This window comes from Bos grunniens, chromosome X (assembly GCF_055505025.1).
Source record: "Bos grunniens cultivar Pamir isolate PY7600 chromosome X, Bosgru_T2T1.0, whole genome shotgun sequence".
NCBI lineage: Eukaryota > Metazoa > Chordata > Mammalia > Artiodactyla > Bovidae > Bos > Bos grunniens.
The window spans coordinates 55,588,510-55,611,043 of record NC_141194.1 but is presented as its reverse complement, the minus strand read 5'-3'; the positions used below and the strand labels follow the sequence as shown (position 1 = coordinate 55,611,043).

Below are 22,534 nucleotides of genomic sequence, written 5' to 3'. Positions count from 1 at the left end.
GGCCTCACACACTGAGACCTAACCCACGGACAGAAAGAAACCTTACAACTAGGTTTATTCAACTCACAAACATATCAGAGGACTTACATTCTTGGCATACACTCATGAAAGATACCTCACATACTGGTAATTATAGTGACATGAAGATCTCAGATCCTGGGAGCTACGTGCACAAACAAATGAGTGACCTCATGCGCTGGGACAGACACCCACAAACATATCACAGATCTCCCATTCTGATGAATATACCCATAAACAGATCAAGACCTCACAACTGAGACCTACACACACAATGAAACAGCAGACATCACATCCTGGGATACTGCAGAAACAACCCAGATACCTAAAATTCCAAGACAGAAAGCCACAAACACAACACAGACGTCACACCTTGGAATAATAACCATAAGAGATGAAAGACTTCAAACTCTTGATATAGTCATGAAAAGATCAGAGACCTTACATACAGAGACTTCTGTGGACAAACAGATCAGGGACTTCTAACTCTGTGACATACACCCAGAAACAGATCAGAGACCTCATAACCCAGGAAATATACACACAAACAAGCCTCGACATACACCAAGGAAAACAGACTCACATACTGGTATATAGCAACAAAGAGATCAGAGACCTTACATTCTTGGAAATATACCACCCAACATATCAGAGACCTCACACTTGGGATATACACCAACAAAGAGCTCAGACACTTTATACCATAGGATACACATGTCCAAAGAGATCAGAGACCCACATCATAAGTCATGCAGTCACAAACATACTTGAAAACTCACATTATGCAACCCCCCCAAAATAAAACCCCACAGATCAGAGACCTCATTCCCCAGGGTATACAAACAGAAAAATATCAGGGAGTTTGACATACACCCATATCCTTGACATATACCCGTCAAGAGAGACCTCATACACTGAGACATATACAAGGACAGAGAAGTGAGACCTCATTTTGGGACATACACCCAGAAATAGATGACAGATTTCATACTGTGGGACATACACCCACAAAGACTTCAAGGAACTTACATCTTGGGAACCACACCCACAAACATTTTAGAGACCTCACACCCACACTCACAAACTAAGCAGAGACCTCACACTCTGGGACATTCACCCTCAGATAGAATAGTTCTAACATCATGCAACACACACCCAACAAACAGATCAGAGTACTTATACTCTCAGAAAACCACAACAAAAAATCTGGGAAGTGTAATAACCAGGGCAATATATCCACAAAGAGCTCAGAGACCTCATATCTTAGGACACATACCACAAACAGATCAGAGAGCTCATACATAGGCACAAACACCTACAAAGAGATCAGAGCTCTAATATCCAAGGGTGCGTGCTCAGTCACTTCAGTCATGTCTGACTCTTTGTGACCCTATACACTGTAGCCTGCTAGGCTCCTGTCCATGGGATTCTCCAGACAAAAATCCTGGAGCGGGTTATCATTTCCTCCTCCAGGGGATCTTCCTGACCCTGGGATCAAACCTGAATCTCTTCTTGTGTCTCCTGCATTGGTGAGCAGATTATTTACTACTTGAGCCAACAAGGGTATAAGCCCCCAAAATAGATAAGGACTTCATACTCTTGACATACACCCAAGAAGAAAGACCTCAAATTCTGTAGCATACAATGACAAACAGATCAGAGAACTCATACACTGAGATATATACCCACAAGCAGATCAAAACTTTTTATCATTGGATGTATACCCACAACAGAGCAGAAACCTCACACTCTGGACATTCACACCCAAACAGATCAGACAACTCACATCCTGGAATATACACCCACAACCAAGTCAGAAGTCTCTCATCCTGGGAAACAACACCCAAACATATCAGAGAGCCCTCATGATCTCAGACACACACTCAAAGAGCTCAGATACCTCAAACCCTGGTATATACACCTATGAACAGAGACCTTGTATACTGCAACATTCAGCCACAGTCATGTCAGGGATCCCACACATTTGGGACATACATCCAACAACAGCAAAGGAACATTACAACACCCTTAAACAGTTTAGGGGGCTGAAACCCTAGGATACAGATTCCCCCTGCCCTCAAAATCAGTCATATTAATATCTGAACACAGACTCTCAACCACCACAGAAACTTCATATCCAGGAACTCGGTGGCCCAAACTGTTCTGTCACCCAGTACTCTGGATGCAGACTCTAGTCACCTCAGTGATATATCTTTCTGGACCCTAAAAATCCCTATAGTTCAAAGAACAAACAAAACCTGTACGCATCCTCCAAAGAGTTCATGGCTGTGAAATCTGAGACACAAATTCCTAAAGGCCTCAATGTCCTCACACCCAGAACACAGACTGCCAGAGGGCTCAGAAAGTTCAAATCCTGGACCCCAATACAAGGTATTTTAGAGACATTATACCCTGGGGTCACAAATCCCAAATAGTTATGATCACATTCTGGACATGAACAGAAAAACATCCCAGAACTCCCATAATTCTAGACCTAGATCCTCAATTAGTTCAGACATCTAAAACATAGAGAACCCAGAGATCAGAGATCTGAAGATGTGAAGCACAGAATGCTTAAAACATGCAGATATGCATACAGGTTACAAGAAACTCAGGACTCTGGAACCCTGGACCAAAACTCTCAAAGAGCTCAGAAACACCACAAATCTCCCCTAAATTTAGCGGCTTAAAACAATGGTAAATGTTAATTATATCACACAGTTTTGAGGAGTCAGGAACTCAGGAGAAGCTTGGCTGCACAGTTCTGGCTTTGGATCTCTTGGGCTGCAGTCATCTGAAGGCTGGAGTGAAGCCAGAAGCTCCACTTGCAGGTTGGATCACTTACCCGGCTAATGAATTAGTGCTGGCTTTTGGCTGAGATACTTCAGTTATGTGGTACAGGTGTCTCCCCAAGGGGCTGCTTGAGTATCCTCACAATATGGTGGATGGCTTCCACTAAAGCAAGAGATCCCAGAAAGCAAGGCAGAAGCCAAAATGCCTTTTAAACTTCCCTAGAGGGCAGAAGAAGAAGGGGGCAACAGAGGATGAGATGGCTGGATGTAAGTCTGAGCAACAGACATGAGCTTGAGCAAACTCCAGGAGATAGTGAAGGACAGGGAAGCCTGGTGTGCTGCAGTCCATGGGGTTGCAGAGCCGGACAGAACTTAGTGACTGAACAACAACTAAGTAAGCATTGCTTTGGTGCATTCCACAAATTAGGGAGTTTTAGTTTCATTTTTATTTAGTTCAAACTATTTTTAAAAATTTGTCTTAAGGCTTCTTTGACTCATTGAGCCTGTGTGCATGTGTGGTAAGTCACTTCAGTTGTATTCAACTCTTTGCAACTCTGTGGACTGTAGCCCACCAGGTTCCTCTGTCCATGGGATTCTCCAGCCAAGAACACTGGAGTGAGTTGCCATACCCTTCTCCAGGGGATCTTCCCCACCCAGGGATCAAGCCCGCATCTCTTACATTTCCTGCATTGGCAGGCGGGTTCTTTACCACTAGCGCCACCTGGGAAGCCCCTTAAGCCTCTGCACCCTCTCCCAAAGCCTTTCTCCAGAGCTCAGAACATACCTCTTGCATAAATGCACAAACCTGTCTGTCTTATAACCAGATTTACAGTTTTCACAAGAGGAACAATGTTTTTTCCTCATTGTGTACCCCTGCCTCATGGTATACAGTCTGTTATGTCTGTGCTCAACAGAACAAGTGAAGTACAATTGTGAATTTTGTAGAGATGGAGACACAATTCTGGCGAGTATTTACTCTTTCTTGAATCCAACACACATTTATAGTAAACAATATGTTCATGTTACTCCTACATTCCAACTGAGATAATCTCAGACCCACACTGGCCCCTGACCAGAGATGGCATTTACCTGGATTGCATTCCTCCCCCTACCCCTGAATTCTGCTTTCAGAAGTCAAGGGAGTGTAGGTGTGTGGACTGTATATTGTCCTATTGACTCAGAGCTAAGTCTTCTAAAACTTTAGTAAATCAAGGTTTAGAAAGATGATTCAAAAAGTTAGACTCTCCTACCATCCAGCCAGGACTTAGGGGTTCCAGACTCTGAAACAGGGTCTGAAAGTGAAGTGAAAGTGTTAGTTGCTCCGTCATGTCCGACTCTGCAACCCCATGGACTGTAGCCTGCCAGGCTCTTCTATGCATGGGATTCTTCTGGCAAGAATACTGGAGTGGGTAGGCAATTCCTTTGCCAGGGGATCTTCCCAACCTAGGGATCAAACATGGGTCTCCAGCATTGCAGGCAGATTCTTTAGGGTCTGAGCCACCACATGTGACAACATCTAGGGACAGCTGGGAGGGCAGAGGTGCTACTGGCATCTAGAGGGTGGAGATCAAGGATGCTGCTTGTCATTGCCCTTTAGTCAAAGACCCCCCACCCCCAGGAACATACCTGTAGTTAAACAAGTTGGGTTTATTACTCACTGCAGTGAGGAAGAACGTGGGGAACCGTGGGACATCTAGGTAAGAGGGTGTTAGAGAGAACAAATCATAGAATCTGGGCTTCAGTTGAGTGGTTTTGGGAAGGGTCTAAGGAACTGCAGGCTCACTCTAGATTGGATGCTGTCACAAAGTGAGAGCAGATTTATTATTTGGTATCTCAATAAGCCTTTAAATCTATGGGGAAGGCAGCCTAGAGTAAGGATAATGCTGATATTGATATAAAAGTAGCAGTCACTCATTTTAACCAAGTTGTTATTGTTGTCCAGTCCCTAGTCATGTCCAACTTTGTGAATTTATGGACTGCAGCATGCCAGACTCCTCTGTCCTCTACTATTTCCTGGAGTTTGCTCAAATTCATGTCCACTGAGCCAGTGGTAGTATCAAACCATCTCATCCTCTGTCACCCCCTTCTCCTTTTGCCTTCAATCTTTCCCAGCATCAGGGTCTTTTCCAATGAGTCAGCTCTTCCATATAGTCCGTATAAAGCTATGGTTTTTCCAGTAGTTGTACAGATGTGAGAGTTGGATCATAAAGAAGGCTGAACACCAAAGAATTGATACTTTCAAACTGTGATGCTAGAGAAGACTCTTGAGTCCCTTGGACTACAAAGAGATCAAACCAGTCAATCCTAAAGGAAATCAACCCTGAATATTCACTGGAAGGACTGATGCTGGAGCTGATGCTCCAGTACTTTGACCACCTGATGTGAAGGGCCGACTGATTTTAACCAAGAGAGAAGGATGTTTGCTATCGTGTGGATGGCACAGTGACCTTGTTTTTGCCTATGCTTAGACAACATAACATGGCTTGGCTTTGTCTCATTTTGGCATGGTCTCAGAATAACCTTGTCTGAGGTTAGTATTCTATGAAATTTTTTTATGTCTAATAAGAGAATAACAGCCTACCTGTGGGTGTCAGAACAACTTCTGGATGTTGGGGACTGCTCCTTCTCTCTCTTTCTCCCTCCTTTCTTTTCTGTCTCATGCTAAACATCTGTTATGAGTTGAGTTGTGTCCCTCAAAATTCACATGTTGAAGTCCTAATCCCTAGGACCTCAGAATGTGACCTTATTTGGAAACAGGGTCATTACAAATATAAGACAAGGTCATACTGCAGTAGGGTGATCCCCTAATGCAATATGACTGGTGTCTTTACAAAAAGAGAAATTTGGGCACAGACACACACAGGGAGAATGTCATGTGGAGATGAAGGCAGAGATTGGGGTGATGCAGCAAAAGCAAAGGAATGTCAGACTGCCAGCAAACCACCAGAAGCTAGGAAAGAGGCATGGAACAAATTCTCCTTCTCATCCCCAAGAAAGAACCAACTGGACTCACACCTTGATCTCAGACTTCCAGCCTTCAGAACTGTGAGAAAATAAATGTCAATTGTTTGAGATAGCGAGTTTTTTATACTATTTTTAAATTTTTATTGTTGCTTTACAATGTTGTGTTAGTTTCTGCTGTACAATGAAGTGAATCAGCTATATGTGTGTATATATATATATACACACACACATGTATCCCCTTCCTCTTGGACCTCCCTCCCACCCCACCCACATCCCACCCATCTAAGTCCTCACAGACTGAGCTGAACTCCCTGCATTATACAGCAGGCTCCCACTAGCTAGCTATTTTACACATAGTAATGCATATATGTCAATTCTACTCTCCTAATTCATCCTACTCCCCCTCACTCCCATGTCCACACATCGGTTCTCTACATCTGTGTCTCTGTTCCTGCCCTTGATGTGGTGCTATTTTTTACAGCAGCTCTAGCAAATGAATACAACATCTTACAACACCTTCCATAAAGGATTTTCCAATCCAAAATGTCAATAGTGTGTGGTGATCATTTTGTAATGTATAGAAATATCAAATCACTGCTATGCACTTGGAATTAACATCATGTCATAGATCAATTATATTTCAATTTAAAATGTATTATTTATCCAATTATTATTTTTTCTGTGTATTCCTCTTTATTTTTTATTATTTTTAAGCTTAATGGTTGGTTTAATTCTGTTATGAATAACAGAAATCTACTCGCATTGGCTTAAAACACAGTTTTTTCCTTTCACACATTGTATTTATTTTTTAATTTAACTTTTATTTTATATTGGAGTATAGTTGATTTACAATGTTGTGTGAGTTTCAAGTGTACAAGAAAGTGATTCAGTTATACATATACATATATTCATTCTTTTTTCAGATTCTTTTCCTATATAGGTTATTAAAGAATATTGAGTAAAGTTCCCTATGCTATACATATCCACTTACTCTTGATTTGGGGGAAATTCATGTAGAATATCATAATCTTAAGATTCATGGTCTGAGTTTTCATTTACATAATAAATTTCAGTAATATAAAAAAAAAATAAAAACTGTCAACAGTGCTGAGGTTGAAGAATCCTGCCCTAGACATGGAACCCAAAAGTACTCACTAACCTCAGAATCTCTGATAAAGACCAATAAAAAGTAGCAGAGTACACACAGCTTTGTACATAGACCCTCAAAGTGCTCAAAGACCTCACACCCTGAATACAGAAGCCTAAACAGCTCAGAGAAGATGTGCCTTCAAGAGACCCCTAATAAGTCAAAAACATTATTCTCTGGGGCAGAGACCACCAAGAAGATGAAAAACCTAGCATCTAGAAACAGAAACCAAATGCTCAGAGACATCAAGTATGGGACAGGAAACCTGAGAGAGCTCTGGGTCCAAAATGCTCAGATATTTCACACTTTGAACACACACCAAATAGGCGAACAGCTCAAGAACAATAGTATCATTCATTTCCTGCTTCTAAAACTGTATTATCTTTATGTAAGTGCTTTACATTAGGGGAAGCTGGGCAAAGGGTATACAAGAACTCTGCACTATTTGTGCAATTTTTCTCTAAGTCTAAAATGATTTTTAAAATAAGCTTTTTAAAGGAAAAAAGATCAAAGGACATAGAACGGAATTTATAAACCTTAAATACATGGTTCCACAAGCTCAGAAAACAACATTATGTCCCTCTAGTAGTCAAAGAAATGCCAAAAAAAAAAAAAAAGGAATTCGACTTTAAGGTAAAAAACCCCACTTACCCAAGGACAAAGACCCTCAAACAGCTTAGGGACTTTATACCCTGGGACAGAGATCCACAAACGTCTGTAAAACCACAACCCCTGTGACAAGAGCCTCAAAACAGCTGAGAGACTTCACTGTAGGGCCATAGACATCATACCTTGAACTGAGATTCCAAACAATGAGATTTCACATTCTGAACACAGTCCTCCAAAATGCACGCAGCATGTAATAATTATAAGTCGACTGACTTAAAAACCATTTTCCTCCTACTCACTTACACTCAGCCAAACACCTTCCCTGCCTGATGCTTAAAATCCCATCATCAAAGTTTACTCCTTTGAGTTCTTTCTCCCCTTCAAAATTCTCCTTTAATTGTCACACATCCTTCTGTCCTAGAGCGTGAAATCATGCATCTCTCTCTAGTCATTTATGACCCAGCCCCTCACCCTACTCCTCCACACACACACACACACACACACACACACACTGCCACACGCCCCGAGTCAGGCCTGGTCCAGAAGGGGTAGGAAACGTCCAAGTCATCCTCTCCCGGGGGAGGAGGGGATGGCTTGGAGGAGGATCATGAGATCGCCTTGAACCTTCTCTGCCGGACTCAGACCTACAAAGGCAGCCTAATACAGTGATGTCAGGAACCCTGGAAAAGAATTTTTCTCAGTTGCTGTTGTGAATGGTGAGTGGATCCTGAAATCAATATAATGGGATGCAATATGCATTGTTCTAAAAAGAGAAACAACAGGTAGAAGAGAATATAAAAGATTACCCAACACATTCTGTGCCAGCCAATAATACCAGCTTCTTTTACAGGTGCGCAAACTGAAGTTCCTAGATGGGATTCGAACCTACAGTGTCCAGTAGCCAAAGCCCTGCCTCAGCAACTCCGAACGCCGACCCGGGAGCCATAGCGCCTGCGCCAATCCAGCAGCCAATGGCATCCCGGAGCCGGTGGACCCCGCGCTCGTAGCCTTTAAGTGATTCCAGAAAACCTCAGTACCCTGGAAGAGCTTCTGTAGGCAACCTAGCGGCGGCCAATCAAAGCTCAGGGCAAGATTTGATCCCGCCCTCCTCATCTAGGATCCAATCACCACTCCACGACCTTCCACCCCACTCCACCCACCCCGCTGTTGCTTAGAAGCGGTAGCCAACTCAAGCGGGACCAAACATAAGATCGTGGCTGTGGCTGAGGGTGGAGTTTACCCTACCCTGGCCCCCAGGGCCGAGGTCGGTCAGGGCATCGCTATTCTCAGTCTGGGGAAGGGGCCAATACACGCGCGGGATATTTCGTGTTCACAGACATGAAGTGGTTTCTTCCAAAGTACACTACCCACCCACCTCCGTGGTACCTCCCACAGTGGACTGTTCCATCTCTGCGTCGCGCGACGGAGTGTCCCAGAGGTGCAGAGTCTCGTCAGTAACTTCATTCCCAAACCTCACGATTTTTGTGTGTGTGACCTAAAAAGAGCTCTTTTATGTCAATACTCTAAGGATCATTCACACTTCGATTCACGCTGACATAACTACAGACTCTCTCTCTCTTTCATATCTTCCTCCCCTTGCCCATGTTCCATCCCCCATCTCCCTCTCAAATGTCCCTCAATAGAGCATCCTAGCCTAATGATCTTGTTGAGAGCCATGCTGAGGGATCCAACCCCCTGCTGCAGATCCCTGGCCCATAAAAAGGCATTCGTTCCCCTGATGCCACTGGTAGAAGTGTGAATTTATGTGCCAGCATCTATAAAAATTAAAAAAAAAAGACACCTCTTCCTACTAGAACGTCAGTACTACCAGGGTGTATATAGATTTCTAGTTCCCCTGTGTCCCCACAGCACCTAAAACTGTGCCCTGTACACAGTAGGTGCTCAAAGGGGGGAGTGGAGTGGGGGGTTGTTGAATAAATTGAGTCCTTTGACCTAGCAGTTCCACTTCTAAATATGTGTTCTAAGGAAATACACATGCACTGGTTTGTGTGCACAAGAATATGAGATACACAAACTGGGGCGCAGGGTAATTGATGTCATACTGTTGCAGAAACCAGTAATCTAGAAACCACGCACCACACTCGGAGAATTGGGGAACTCAGGTTTATTATGCCTGAGTAATAAGCTGAGTGGGCCCAAACTCTGAGCCCCGAACAAAGGGGTTACAGAGTTTTTATATATGGACAGGCATGATTAAGTGGGTTTACAGGTTTGCAGGCACTGGGTGATTGCAAAGAGTAGTACAAGGGTGAGTGAGATAAGCTCCAGTTCCTAGTATTGTAAGTCCCCACTTTCTGAGACTATGTGACCTACGTGATCCAGACTTTGCAAGGAGCAAGCTGAGTTACAGAGGCAGAAGGAGCAGGAGGTTATGTAAAATTTTAACTTTTCCTCTTTAATACCACAGAGTATCAGCTGTGAGACAAAATAAGACCTCAACACTGGAAACATACCCCACATGGCTCAGGAATGTCACATCATTGGACATAGCACAAAAGAACTTGGAGAACTCACATGATGAGACATAGATAACCAGTTCATAGATCTCATCCTTTGGTCACAGACTCCTACAAACATCTTAGAGATTTTACTCCCTGGGACACCAAAATGCCTCAGGGACCCATCACACTGGGACACAAACCCCAAATAGCTCACATACCTCATACCACAAACACAGACCCCCCAATAGCTCAGAGATCTTGTCAACTGAGATTTACATTAAAAATCTAGGCAAAGACCTCTGGCTCTTGACATAGACCACAAAACAATTCAGAGGCCTGGACACAAACAGAATGAGGGTGCTGGAGGGACCATTTACAAGACATACTGTTAATGGAAAAGCAAGTAGGAATGCAAGTGAAAAAAAAATGCTCAAAGACATGAGATGAGCACTGGCCCTGCAAAGTGTTCTAAGATCTTATAGCCATACAACTCAGAGAAACAACTCAGACACAAATCTTGTGCCCCAAATCATAATCACTTCAGTGATCACACTCCCTAGGATATTGACCCCAAGGAGCTCAAAAAGGTGACATCTTGCACATAAGTTCCCAAACAACTCAGGAGACTCTCACACCCTGGGACAAGACAGGGTGTCTTGTCCCAAAAAATAGAATAGTGGGGACTTACCCAGTGGTCCAGTGGTTAAGTCTCCACACTTCCACTGCAGAGGGCACAGGTTCAATACCTAGTGGGGGAACTAAGATCCTTATGCCATGCAGCATGACCAAATAAATAAATATAGTACAGTAACCTGTGACTCCAGAAACAGGTCTCTAAACAGCTAATGAGACTTTATACTCAGGAACACAGACATCCAAATATTCATACCCCCTACACCCTGGAAGAGAGGTTTCAAAACACTACAGAGATGTAACCCTCTGTTACAAAGGCCCCCAAATATCTCAGATACCCCAAAACACAAGACACAAAGTTCAAAACAACACAGAGGCCTCATACCTTGGACGCAGACCTGAAAACAGTTCAGAGACCTTACAACACAAGTTAAATGAAAACAGAAGATTTCATAGAAATAAACCACAAATACCGTATGAGACTTCATACTCAAGAACTCAGACACTCAAAACACACAGATGCCTTGGAAAAGGGACATTGGTACAACTCAGTGACCTCACTGTTCGGACGTAGACCCTAATATAGACACATCACTCTCTGAAACTGAGATCACCAAAACGATCAGAAACCTCATGCCTGGAAACAAAACTCAGCTTACTCAAAAATCTGACATCCTATAACTCAGGATGCACATGACCTCAAACAACTTGCGCATTAAAACCAAGAATCCCAAACCGCTCACAGATCTCCAGACATGGGTACCCAGCACCTGACAAACTTTATACACTAGACGCAGACTTCTAAAACATTTCCAAGGCTGCACATTCTGGGATAGAGACCTGCCAAGAGAATAGCGATGTCCTACTTTGTGACACATTCCCATAAATAATTTTGGAAACAGACCCCAAATAGGGCAGGGACATCATAATCAAGAAAGTAATCCCTACCCTCCTACACACTTGGTGGGAATGTAAATTGGTGCAGCCACGACAGAAAAATGATATGGCGATTCCTCTAAAAACTAAAAATAGTTATCAGATGATCCATCAATCCCACTCCTGGCATATATCTGGGGAAAACTCTAATTAAAAGAAATACATGCAGCCCTAATCTCTGTTTATAGCAGTACTATTTACAATAGCCAAGATATGGAAGACATGGAGGCAACCTAAATCTCCATTGACAGATGAATGGATATATATATATATATATATATATATATAATGGATTATTATTCAGCTGTTAAAAAGAATGAAATAATGCCATTTTCAGCAACATAGATGGACCTAGAGATTATCATACTAAGTGAAGTAAGTCAGAAAAAAAGACAAATACCACATGATATCACTTATATGTGGAATCTAAAATATGACACAAATGAACCTGTCTATGAAACAGAAACAAACTCACAGACCTAGAGATCAGACTTGTGGTTGCCAAGGAGGAGGCGGGTAGGGGAGGGATGAATTGGGAGTTTAGGGTTAGCAGATGCAAACTATTATATAGACAGTGGATAAACAACAAGGTCCTACTGTACAGCACAGGGAACTACATTCAATATCCTATGATAAACCATAATGGAAAAGAGAATGAAAAAGTATATATATATACACACACACACACACACACACATATATATATATATTACTATATATAGTAATATATAGTGATTCACTTTGCTGTACAGCAAAAATTAACACAACATTGTAAATCAACTATACTTTAATATAGTGAATTATTTTTTTAAAAAGAGGACTTCTCTGGCAATCCAGTGGTTAAGACTCCATGCTTCCAATGCAGGGCCAAGAGTTCCATCCCTGGTCAGGGAACTAAGATCCCATATGCTGTGCAGAGTGGCCAAAAAAAAATTAATTAAATTGAAAAAAGAAAGAAAGTAATCTCTAACAGGATAAAGACACCACATCCTGGGACTGACATATATGAAAGGAAAAGAGATTTCACATTCCAAACGGCTCAAGGATATCACCATATGGAGCACAGAATCCAAAGAGCTTGGATACCTCCCACCCTGAAACACAAAGGCTGGAACAGCTCTGGGAACTGAGACCCTGGACACAGACCCTAAACAGCTCAGAGACCTCACACGTCAGGACACAGACCCCAAAACACCTTAAAGGTGTAACACCATGGCATGACACACTCACAAAAGTACCTCAGAGACCCAGACCCTGCAAACAGAACCCAGAAATAAATTAAAAGCCTTATTCTTGAGAACCTATGGAATAGCACAAGGAACTCTACTCAGTGCTCTGTGGTGACCCAAATGGGAAGGAAATCCAAAAAAGCGGGGATATATGTATATATATAGCTGATTCACTTTCTTGTACAGCAGAAACTAACACAACATTGTAAAACAACTATTTGTTGTTTTGTTGATGTTACTGTTTTAGTCCCTAAGTGATGTCCAACACGTTTTTGACTCCATGGGCTGTAGCCTGCCAGGATCTCCTGCCCATGGGATTTCCCAGAAAAGAATACTGGAGTGGGTGGCTATTTCCTTCTCCAGGGCATCATCCTGACCCAAGGATTGAACCCTCATTCCTGCACTGGCAGATGGATTCTTTACCACTGAGCCACCAAGGAAACCCATGAGCTAAAGATAAGGCTCCTATACTTCAATAATTTTTTTTTAACAAAAAAACCCTCATTCCTGTACCTGAGACCCACATAAGCATCAAAGACCTCACACATGAAAACATCTGCCAAATAGCCCAAAGATTTCAAGTGGTAAGATTTAGACCCATAAGAGTTATGAGTTCCCACATCTTTGACAGAGACTTCCACAAAGTTAAGAAACTTTAAACTCTGGACCCACATCCCTCTGCAAAGCACAAATCCTCACACAAATGCAGAAAATACACTCCAACAGCTCAGAAAACTTACACTGCAAGAAAAAGAACTATGAACACCTCAACAATCTCATTCTGTGGTACCGCACTATTCAAGCATGAAGATTCTGAGGCCTTGGACAGTGATTCCCAAGAAACTCAGAGATTTCATAGGCTAGGACAATGATTCAGAAACACTGCAGAGACCTCACACCCTGAGACACAGTGTCCCAAAGATCTCAGCAATCTTACACTGTGGGCACAGCAGTAAACAATTCTGAGGCCTCAAGCTTTGGACTGGGTCCACTCTCTCCACCCCTTACTCCTAACCAACCTCACAGACCTCACAAGTTCAGAGAAAATCCAAAGCAGAGACCTCACATCCTGTCACATAGAATCCTAATACGTCAGAGACCTTCAGACCTGAACACATACCCCAGACAGCTCTGGCAATTCACACCCTAGGAACGCACAATCCCCTAAGGGCTCAAACTATTCACTCAGGGGCATCAGTGACAAGTACCTCAGAGATCTCATCTCCTTGAGATTCAGCTCTCCAAAACAGTTCAGAGGACATGACACAAAACCCCAAACAGTTCAGAGGTCCCACACTCTGGAACCCCAATCCATGGACAAACAGTGATAACACACAGTTACACAGATGATTAACAGACTCCACCCCTTAGAAATGGAACAGAGGTCAGAGACATCATACCCTTATCAGTGATTGTCCATCGGAAGAGACTCTTCACGCACCTGGAAACATATCCAGTTCAGTTCAGTTGCTCAGTCGTGTCCAACTCCGCGACCCCATGAATTGCAGCACGCCAGGCCTCCCTGTCCATCACCAACTCCCAGAGTTCACTGAGACTCACGTCCATTGAGTCAGTGATGCCATCCAGCCATCTCATCCTCTGTCGTGCCCTTCTCCTCCTGCCCCCAATCCCTCCCAGCATCAGAGTTTTTTCCAATGAGTCAACTCTTCACATGAGGTGGCCAAAGTACTGGAGTTTCAGCTTTAGCATCATTCCTTCCAAAGAAATCCCAGGGCTGATCTCCTTCAGAATGGACTGGTTGGATCTCCTTGTAATCCAAGGGACTCTCAAGAGTCTTCTTCAACACCACAGTTCAAAAGAGTCAATTCTTCGGTGCTCAGCTTTCTTCACAGTCCAACTCTCACATCCATACATGACCACTGGAAAATCCATAGCCTTGACTAGATGGACCTTTGTTGGCAAAGTAATGTCTCTGCTTTTCAATATGCTATCTAGGTTGGTCATAACTTTTCTTCCAAGGAGTAAGCATCTTTTAATTTCATGGCTGCAGTCACCATCTGCAGTGATTTTGGAGCCCAAAAAAATAAAGTCTGACACTGTTTCCCCATCTATTTCCCATGAAGTGATGGGACCAGATGCCATGATCTTCGTTTTCTGAATGTTGAGCTTTAAGCCAACTTTTTCACTCTCCACTTTCACTTTCATCAGGAGGCTTTTTAGTTCCTCTTCACTTTCTGCCATAAGGGTGGTGTCATCTGCATATCTGAGGTTATTGATATTTCTCCCAGAAATCTTGATTCCAGCTTGTGCTTCTTCCAGCCCAGTGTTTCTCATGATATACTCTGCATATAAGTTAAGTAAGCAGGGTGACAATATACAGCCTTGACGTACTCCTTTTCCTATTTGGAACCAGTCTGTTGTTCCATGTCCAGTGCTAACTGTTGCTTCCTGACCTGCATATGGGTTTCTCAAGAGGCAGGTCAGGCGGTCTAGTGTTCCCATCTCTTTCAGAATTTTCCACAGTTTATTGTGATCCACACAGTCAAAGGCTTTGGGCATAGTCAATAAAGAAGAAATAGATGTTTTTCTGGAACTCTCTTAACATTTTCCATGATCCAGCAGATGTTTGCAATTTGATCTCTGGTTCCTCTGCCTTTTCTAAAACCAGCTTGAACATCTGGAAGTTCACGGTTCACATATTGCTGAAGCCTGGCTTGTAGAATTTTGAGCATTACTTTACTAGTGTGTGAGATGAGTGCAATTGTGCGGTAATTTGAGCATTCTTTGGCATTGCTTTTCTTTGGGATTGGAATGAAAACTGACCTTTTCCAGTCCTGTGGCCACTGCTGAGTTTACCAAATTTGCTGGCATATTGAGTGCAGTACTTTCATAGCATCATCTTTCAGGATTTGAAATAGCTCCACTGGAATTCCATCACCTCCACTAGCTTTGTTCATAGTGATGATTTCTAAGGCCCACTTAACTTCACATGGAAACATATCCAAATGGCTAATAATTCCCATCATGAGACACAGAACCTCCCCCCGAAAAAACACACAGATTTCATACTCTGAACATACATCCCCAAGTCGCAGAAAGTTCACATCCTGGGACCCAGACCCTAAAGAGCTCAGAGAACTGGAACCCTTGGACAGAGGCCAGGAAACAAATGGAGACATCAGGCCATGAACACAAATGCCCATGAGTTCACAGACCTCCTGTGTTGGGACCAGGATCCAAAATATCCCAGAGATTTCACACTATGGGTTATAGGTCCCCCAGAAAGTCCTTTCAGCTTAATCATAGTCACCAGAGAGTGTGAATTCACCTAGAGAGTTCAGACATCTCACACCTTGGACACAGAACACCAAAAACAAAACAAAACAAAAACTGTTCAAAAACCTCCTACCTTGATAACAGATCTCGAACAGATTCACAAACTTCATGGAAACCAAATGGCAAAGACAACTCCAACTTGAGACATAAACCTGATCCTTTTTCTAACAGACCACTTATTAGTCATAGGTATCACACCCTTACACAGAAACCACCAAAAGTGTGAGAATACCCTAAGTGACACAGGAGTTTTATGGCATGGAACACACACCCAAAAGAACTCAGATGCCTCATACCCTTCAGACAGCTCATATCCTCAAACAGCTAAAAGACCTCATTTCGGAGAGGGTGTGGAGAAAAGGGAACCCTCTTACACTGTTGGTGGGAATGCAAACTAGTACAGCCACTACGGAGAACAGTGTGGAGATTCCTTAAAAAACTGGAAATTGAACTGCCTTATGATCCAGCAATCCCACTGCTAGGCATACACACTGAGGAAACCAGAAGAGAAAGAGACACGTGTACCCCAATGTTCATCGCAGCACTGTTTATAATAGCCAGGACATGGAAGCAACCTAGATGTCCATCAGCAGATGAATGGATAAGAAAGCTGTGGTACATATATACAATGGAGTATTACTCAGCCATTAAAAAGAATACATTTGAATCAGTTCTAATGAGGTGGATGAAACTGGAGCCTATTATACAGAGTGAAGTAAGCCAGAAAGAAAAACAGCAATACAGTATACTAACACATATATATGGAATTTAGAAAGATGCTAACAATAACCCTGTGTACGAGACAGCAAAAGAGACACTGATGTATAGAATAGTCTTATGGACTCTGTTGCAGAGGGAGAGGGTGGGAAGATTTGGGAGAATGGCATTGAAACATGTATAATATCATGTATGAAACGAGTTGCCAGTCCAGGTTCAATGCACGATACTGGATGCTTGGGGCTAGTGCACTGGGACGACCCAGAGGGAGGGTATGGGGAGGGAGGAGGGAGGAGGGTTCAGGATGGGGAACACATGTATACCTGTGGTGGATTCAATTTGATATTTGGCAAAACTAATACAATTTGTAAAGTTTAAAAATAAAATAAAATTTTAAAAAAAAGAAAAAAAAAAAGACCTCATTTCCTGGACCCTGACTAAAAAATAATTCATAACCATTGTACCACTACCAAACATCCCAAAGAAACTCAAAAGCCTCAAGCTTTGGGGTACAGATATAGAACCACCTCCAATACATCACACTGTGGAACACACCCAATGTGAAAGTGAAAGTTTTAGTCACTCAGTCGTGTCTGAATCTTTGTGACCTCATGGACTGTAGCCCACCAGGCTCCCCTGTCCATGTGGATTCTCCAGGCGGGAATACCAGAATGGGTGGCCATTCCCTTCTCCAGGGCATCTTCTCAACCCAGGGATCATTCCTGGGTCTCTTGTATTACAGGCAGATTCTTTACTGTCTGAGCCACTAGGAACACACCCAGGGACACTATAATTCAAACAGCTCAGAGACCTCATTTCTTGGAACAGAGCCCTCACCCCCCACCCACATCCCCACCCCAATGCCTTAGAGACCTCACACCATGGGACAGAATACCTCACACATTTCAAAGACTTCAATTCTTAAGAAAAATACATATATTTTTCAGATCTCTCACAGCCTGGACACACATTCCAAAAGATCTCAGATACAACATACCATAAAGCACAGAGGATCAACCTTGGAATTGAGATTTTCCAAAAAGAACAGATATATTGTGCTTAAAAATGTACCTCAAATGGTTCAGGAACCTTGTACCATGCAAGACAGATGCCAAAAGAGTTCTGAGAATTTACATTCTGAGATGTGGACACCAAAACAACTGAGAGATCTCACACTCAAATACAGGAACTATGAATACCTTAGAGCGCTCATTCCTTGGGATTCAGGTCCATAAATGGCTTAGAGACTTCAGTTACTGGAAATAGTACTTTAATAAATCAATAACATCACACACTGGAACTGATACCACTACCCCTGCAAGGAACAGAGACTTAACACTTGGAAATATACCCACAAACAACTTAGGGAACTCAGGTCATTGGACATAGAAACCAATGGTTCCAAGACATGTCACCCACTGGACAGAGACACTCACACATAATCCAGAGTTTTCAAATTCTTTGCTATAGGTGCCCAAATAGTTAAAATAAATTCTAATTCAAATAAAGTCCCCAAAGATCTGAGAGACCGCATATCCTTTAGAATGAACTTCCAACAGTATAACGATCTTTCACCCAGAACCACAGTACCAAACTGTAATCTGAAAACTGTGGGGGGAGTAGTGGGGGGAATCTCTGGGGATTTTTTTTCTTTTTTTTCTCTTGGTTTGCCCCAAATGGTGGCCGCACTCCGGAACCATATGGCAGCAGTATAGGCAGCTAAATACCCAAGAGAAATGACACCATTCTGGCCAGAGGACCAAGGAAACAAGCTCCTGAAGGCTGCAGAATGGGGAGGGAAATACCACAGAAGAGAGAGCTAGAGAAAGGAATCCCCTAATTCCATGTATAAACTGACACAAGTCTCAGGCTTGCTCCTGAGCTATACGTGCATAAGGACAGCAAAGCTTTGAATACTACAGTCCACAAAAGGCGAGATAAAACTTGTGGTTTGAACCTAAACAAGTGGATTGTCTGGTAAAACAAATCATTATTTTCAGGAACTTAAAAAGACCTAGAGTCTAAACAACACAAGCTTTAAAATATCCAATATATAACCTAAACTTCCTATACATACAAAGAGCCATGAAAATGCAGTCAATTCTCAGAGACTGGACAACAGATCAGATCAAATCAGTTGCTCAGTCGTATCCGACTCTTTGCGACCCCATGAATCGCAGCACGCCAGGCCTCCCTGTCCATCACCAGCTCCCGGAGTTCACTGAGACTCACGTCCATCGAGTCAGTGATGCCATCCAGCCATCACATCCTCTGTCGTCCCCTTCTCCTCCTGCCCCCAATCCCTCCCAGATAACAACATGTAAAAATTTAGATGTTAGAATTCTCAAAACTTTTTTAAAAGACACCTGAAATGAACGGTATGCTAGAAGGTTTTGGGAGAGAAATAAGTTTTAAAGGGGCTTCCCAAGTGGCACTTGTGGTAAGGTACTCCCCAACCAATGAAGGAAATATAAGAGATGGGTGTTTGATCCCTGGATCGGGAAGATCCCTTGGAGTAGGAAATGGCAACCTACTCCAGTGTTCTTGCCTGGAGAATCCCATGGACAGAGGAGCCTAGCAGGCTATAGTTCACAGGGTCACAAAGAGTCAGACATGACTGAAGCAACTTAACATGCATGCATGCACCTGTTTTAAAGACTGTAATTTTTTTTTAATACTCTACAGAGTATGTAAAAACTATAGAGAAACTATAACAAAGAACCATGTAGAAATTTTAGAACCCCAAAATACAACATTAGAAATTTTAAAATTATCTAGATAGTCTCAATAGAAGAATAGGTATGACAGAGGAGTCAGTGAACTTACAGATAGGTGAATAGAAATAATCCAATTTGAAGAACAGAAAGGAAATATTGAAAAATGTAGTGAGAACTTCAGGAACCTATAGGAAATTATCAAAAGGTCTAATATGCATGTCACTGGAGTCTCAGAAACCAAGGATGATACTGGTAAGGAAAAAATATTGAAGAAATAATAGGAAAATCATCTCCGACTTGGGTGAAAGACATAAATTAACAGACTCGAGAAATGCAATGATCTTCAAGCAGCATAAACTCAAAGAAAATAATATCAAGAAATATCATAGTCAAATTGCCAAAAACAAAAGATGAAGTATCTTGAAAGCAATTAGAGAAAAACACACATTACTCATAGGAGGAAAAGGATACAATTCCACATATTTATCATCAAAAATATGATGGCCAAAAGACAGTGGAACATCTTGATTTTAACAGTCACCCAGAGTTCCAATCAGCAAAAATTACATTCAGAACTGAGAACAAAATACATTTTCAGATGACAAAATTATGAGAATTTGTCAACAGCAGACCTGCTCTACAAGAAATGATACAGAAAAATGATACCAGAGGGAAACTTGGAACTTCAGGAATGAAGGAAAAGCAACAGAAATGGTAAATATCTGGGTAAACATAGAACACCATTTTTCTCCTCATATATGCTTTAAAATATGAATGACTTTTCTAAACAAAAATGTTATCATTGTCTCTTGATGTTTCAGAGTATACAAATGTAGTACAATTGACAATGTAACAGAAGAACATAGGGTAAAGGAGCTGCTGCTGCTGCTGCTGCTGCTAAGTCACTTCAGTCATGTCTGACTCTGGGCGACCCCATAGACGGCAGCCCACCAGGCTCCCCCATCCCTGGGATTCTCCAGGCAAGAACACTGGAGTGGGTTGCCATTTCCTTCTCCAATGCGTGAAAGTGAAGTCGCTCAGTCATGTCTGACTCTTAGCGACCCTATGGACTGCAGCCTACCAGGCTCCTCCATCCATGGAATTTTCCAGGCAAGAGTACTGGAGTGGGGTGCCATTGCCTTCTCCAGTAAAGGAGCTACCTGGTTGCAAAACTTCCACATTTTACCTGAAGTGCTAAAATATCAACTCTAAAAAGACTGTGAAAGGTTAGGTACATTCATTGTAATCCCTGGAACAACCACTAAAAATTATTACAAACAGAGCTAAAATCCTCTTTGTTCTTCAGTCACTCAGTTGTGTCAAACTCGTTGCGACTCCATTTACTGCAGCATACCAGGCTTCCCTGTCCTTCACTGTCTCCTGGACTTTGCTCAACCTCATGTCCATTGAGTCAAGGATACCATGCAACCATCTCATCCTCTGTCATCCCCTTCTCCTCCTGCCCTCAATCTTTCCAAGCATCAGGGTCTTTTCCAATGAGTTGGCTCTTCCCATCAGGTGGCCAAATACTGGAGCTTCAGCTTCAGCATCAGTCCTTATGATGGATATCCAGGATTGATTTCCTTTCAGATTGACTGGTTTGATCTCCTTGCAGTCCAATGGACGCTCAAGAGTCTTCTGCAGCACCACAGTTCGAAAGCATCAATTCTTCAGTGCTCAGCCTTCTTTATGGTCCAATGCTCACATGGACATACACCACTACTGGGAAAACCATCTCTTTGAGTATATGGACCTTTGTCAGTCAAGTGATGTCTCTTCTTTTTAATATGCTGTCTAGCTTTCTCATAGCTTTCCTTCCGAGGAGCGAGCACGTTTTAATTTCAGGGCTGCAGTCAACGTCCACAGTGATTTGGGAGCCCAAGATAATAAAGTCTGTCACTGTTTCCATTTTTTGCTCATCTATTTGCAAGGAAGTGATCGGACCTGATGCCATGATCTTAGTTTTTTTTCAGTGTGGAGTTTTAAGCCAGCTTTTTCAATGTCCTCTTTCACTTTCATCAAGAGGCTCTTTAGTTTCTTTACGCTTTCTGCCATTAAGGTGGTATCATCTGCATATGTGAGGTTATTGATATTTCTCCCAGCAATCTTGATTCCAGCTTGTGAGTCATCCAGCCCAGCATTTTGCATGATTCACTCTGCATATAAGTTAAATAAGCGAGGTGACAATATACAGCCTTGATGTACTCCTTTCACACTTTTGAACCAGTCCGTTGTTGCACATCCGGCTCTAACCATTGCTTCTTCTTCTGCATACAGGTTTCTCAGGAAACAGGTAAGGTGGTCTGGTATTCCCATCTCTTTCAGAATTTTCCACAGTTTGTTGTGATCCACATAGTCAAAGGCTTTAGGGTAGTCAATGAAGCAGAAGCAGATGATTTTGGGGGAATTCCCATGGTTTTTCTAGGATCTAGTACATGTTGGCAATTTGATCTCTGGTTCCTCTGCCTTTTATAAATCCAGCTTATACATCTGGTACTTCTTGGTTCAGGTACTGTCAGGTACTGCTGAAGCCTAGCGTGAAGGATTTTTGAGCATAATCTTATTAGCACATGAAATGAGTGCAATTGTACGGTAATTTGAACATTCTTTGGCATTACTTTTCTTTGGGATTGGAATGAAAACTGACCTTTTCCAGTCCTGTGGCCACTGCTGAGTTTTCCAAATTTGTGGGCATACTGAGTGCAGCACTTTAACAGCATCACCTTTTAGGATTTAAAATAGCTCACCTGGAATTCCATCACCTACACTAGCTTTGTTCAAATAAGGTGAACTTCACATTTACCTGTGAGGGCAAGCTGTGCTTTATAAGGCACAGATTTCCAGAATGAAGCCAGTTTTGAGAAGGTTTGGAGGAGTTGGGCATCTAGGGATGGCAGACATGAGAAGCAAGAATGTGGAAGCATCAGTGGACTTGTAGCCTGTAGCAATGGCTGGAGTAAGGCTGCTCTCAACTGTCCACTTTAGAACAGGCTGTGGGAGTGAGCACTTGCTG

The 22,534-nt window shown here is 42.5% G+C and overlaps 1 protein-coding gene across 8 annotated transcripts in view; it reads right to left on the bottom strand.

Moving 5' to 3' along the window:
* The window catches only part of LOC147340426 (uncharacterized), a 114,116-nt gene that overhangs the window by 69,658 nt on the left and 21,924 nt on the right, over positions 1-22,534 (bottom strand). For 5 of the 8 annotated variants that reach the window (XR_015159563.1, XR_015159566.1, XR_015159565.1 and 2 more), the window contains exon 1: positions 8,337-8,599. Coding sequence is in view for 1 of the 8 variants with exons in the window: in XM_086389038.1 (XP_086245164.1) it covers positions 8,917-9,025 (109 nt within the window). In the remaining 7 variants the exon portion in view is untranslated. Of the gene's footprint in view, positions 1-2,863; positions 3,030-8,336; positions 8,600-8,916; positions 9,026-22,534 lie in introns of those variants that run through there. The other 3 variants (XR_015159561.1, XR_015159562.1, XM_086389038.1) reach the window with 2 other exon arrangements.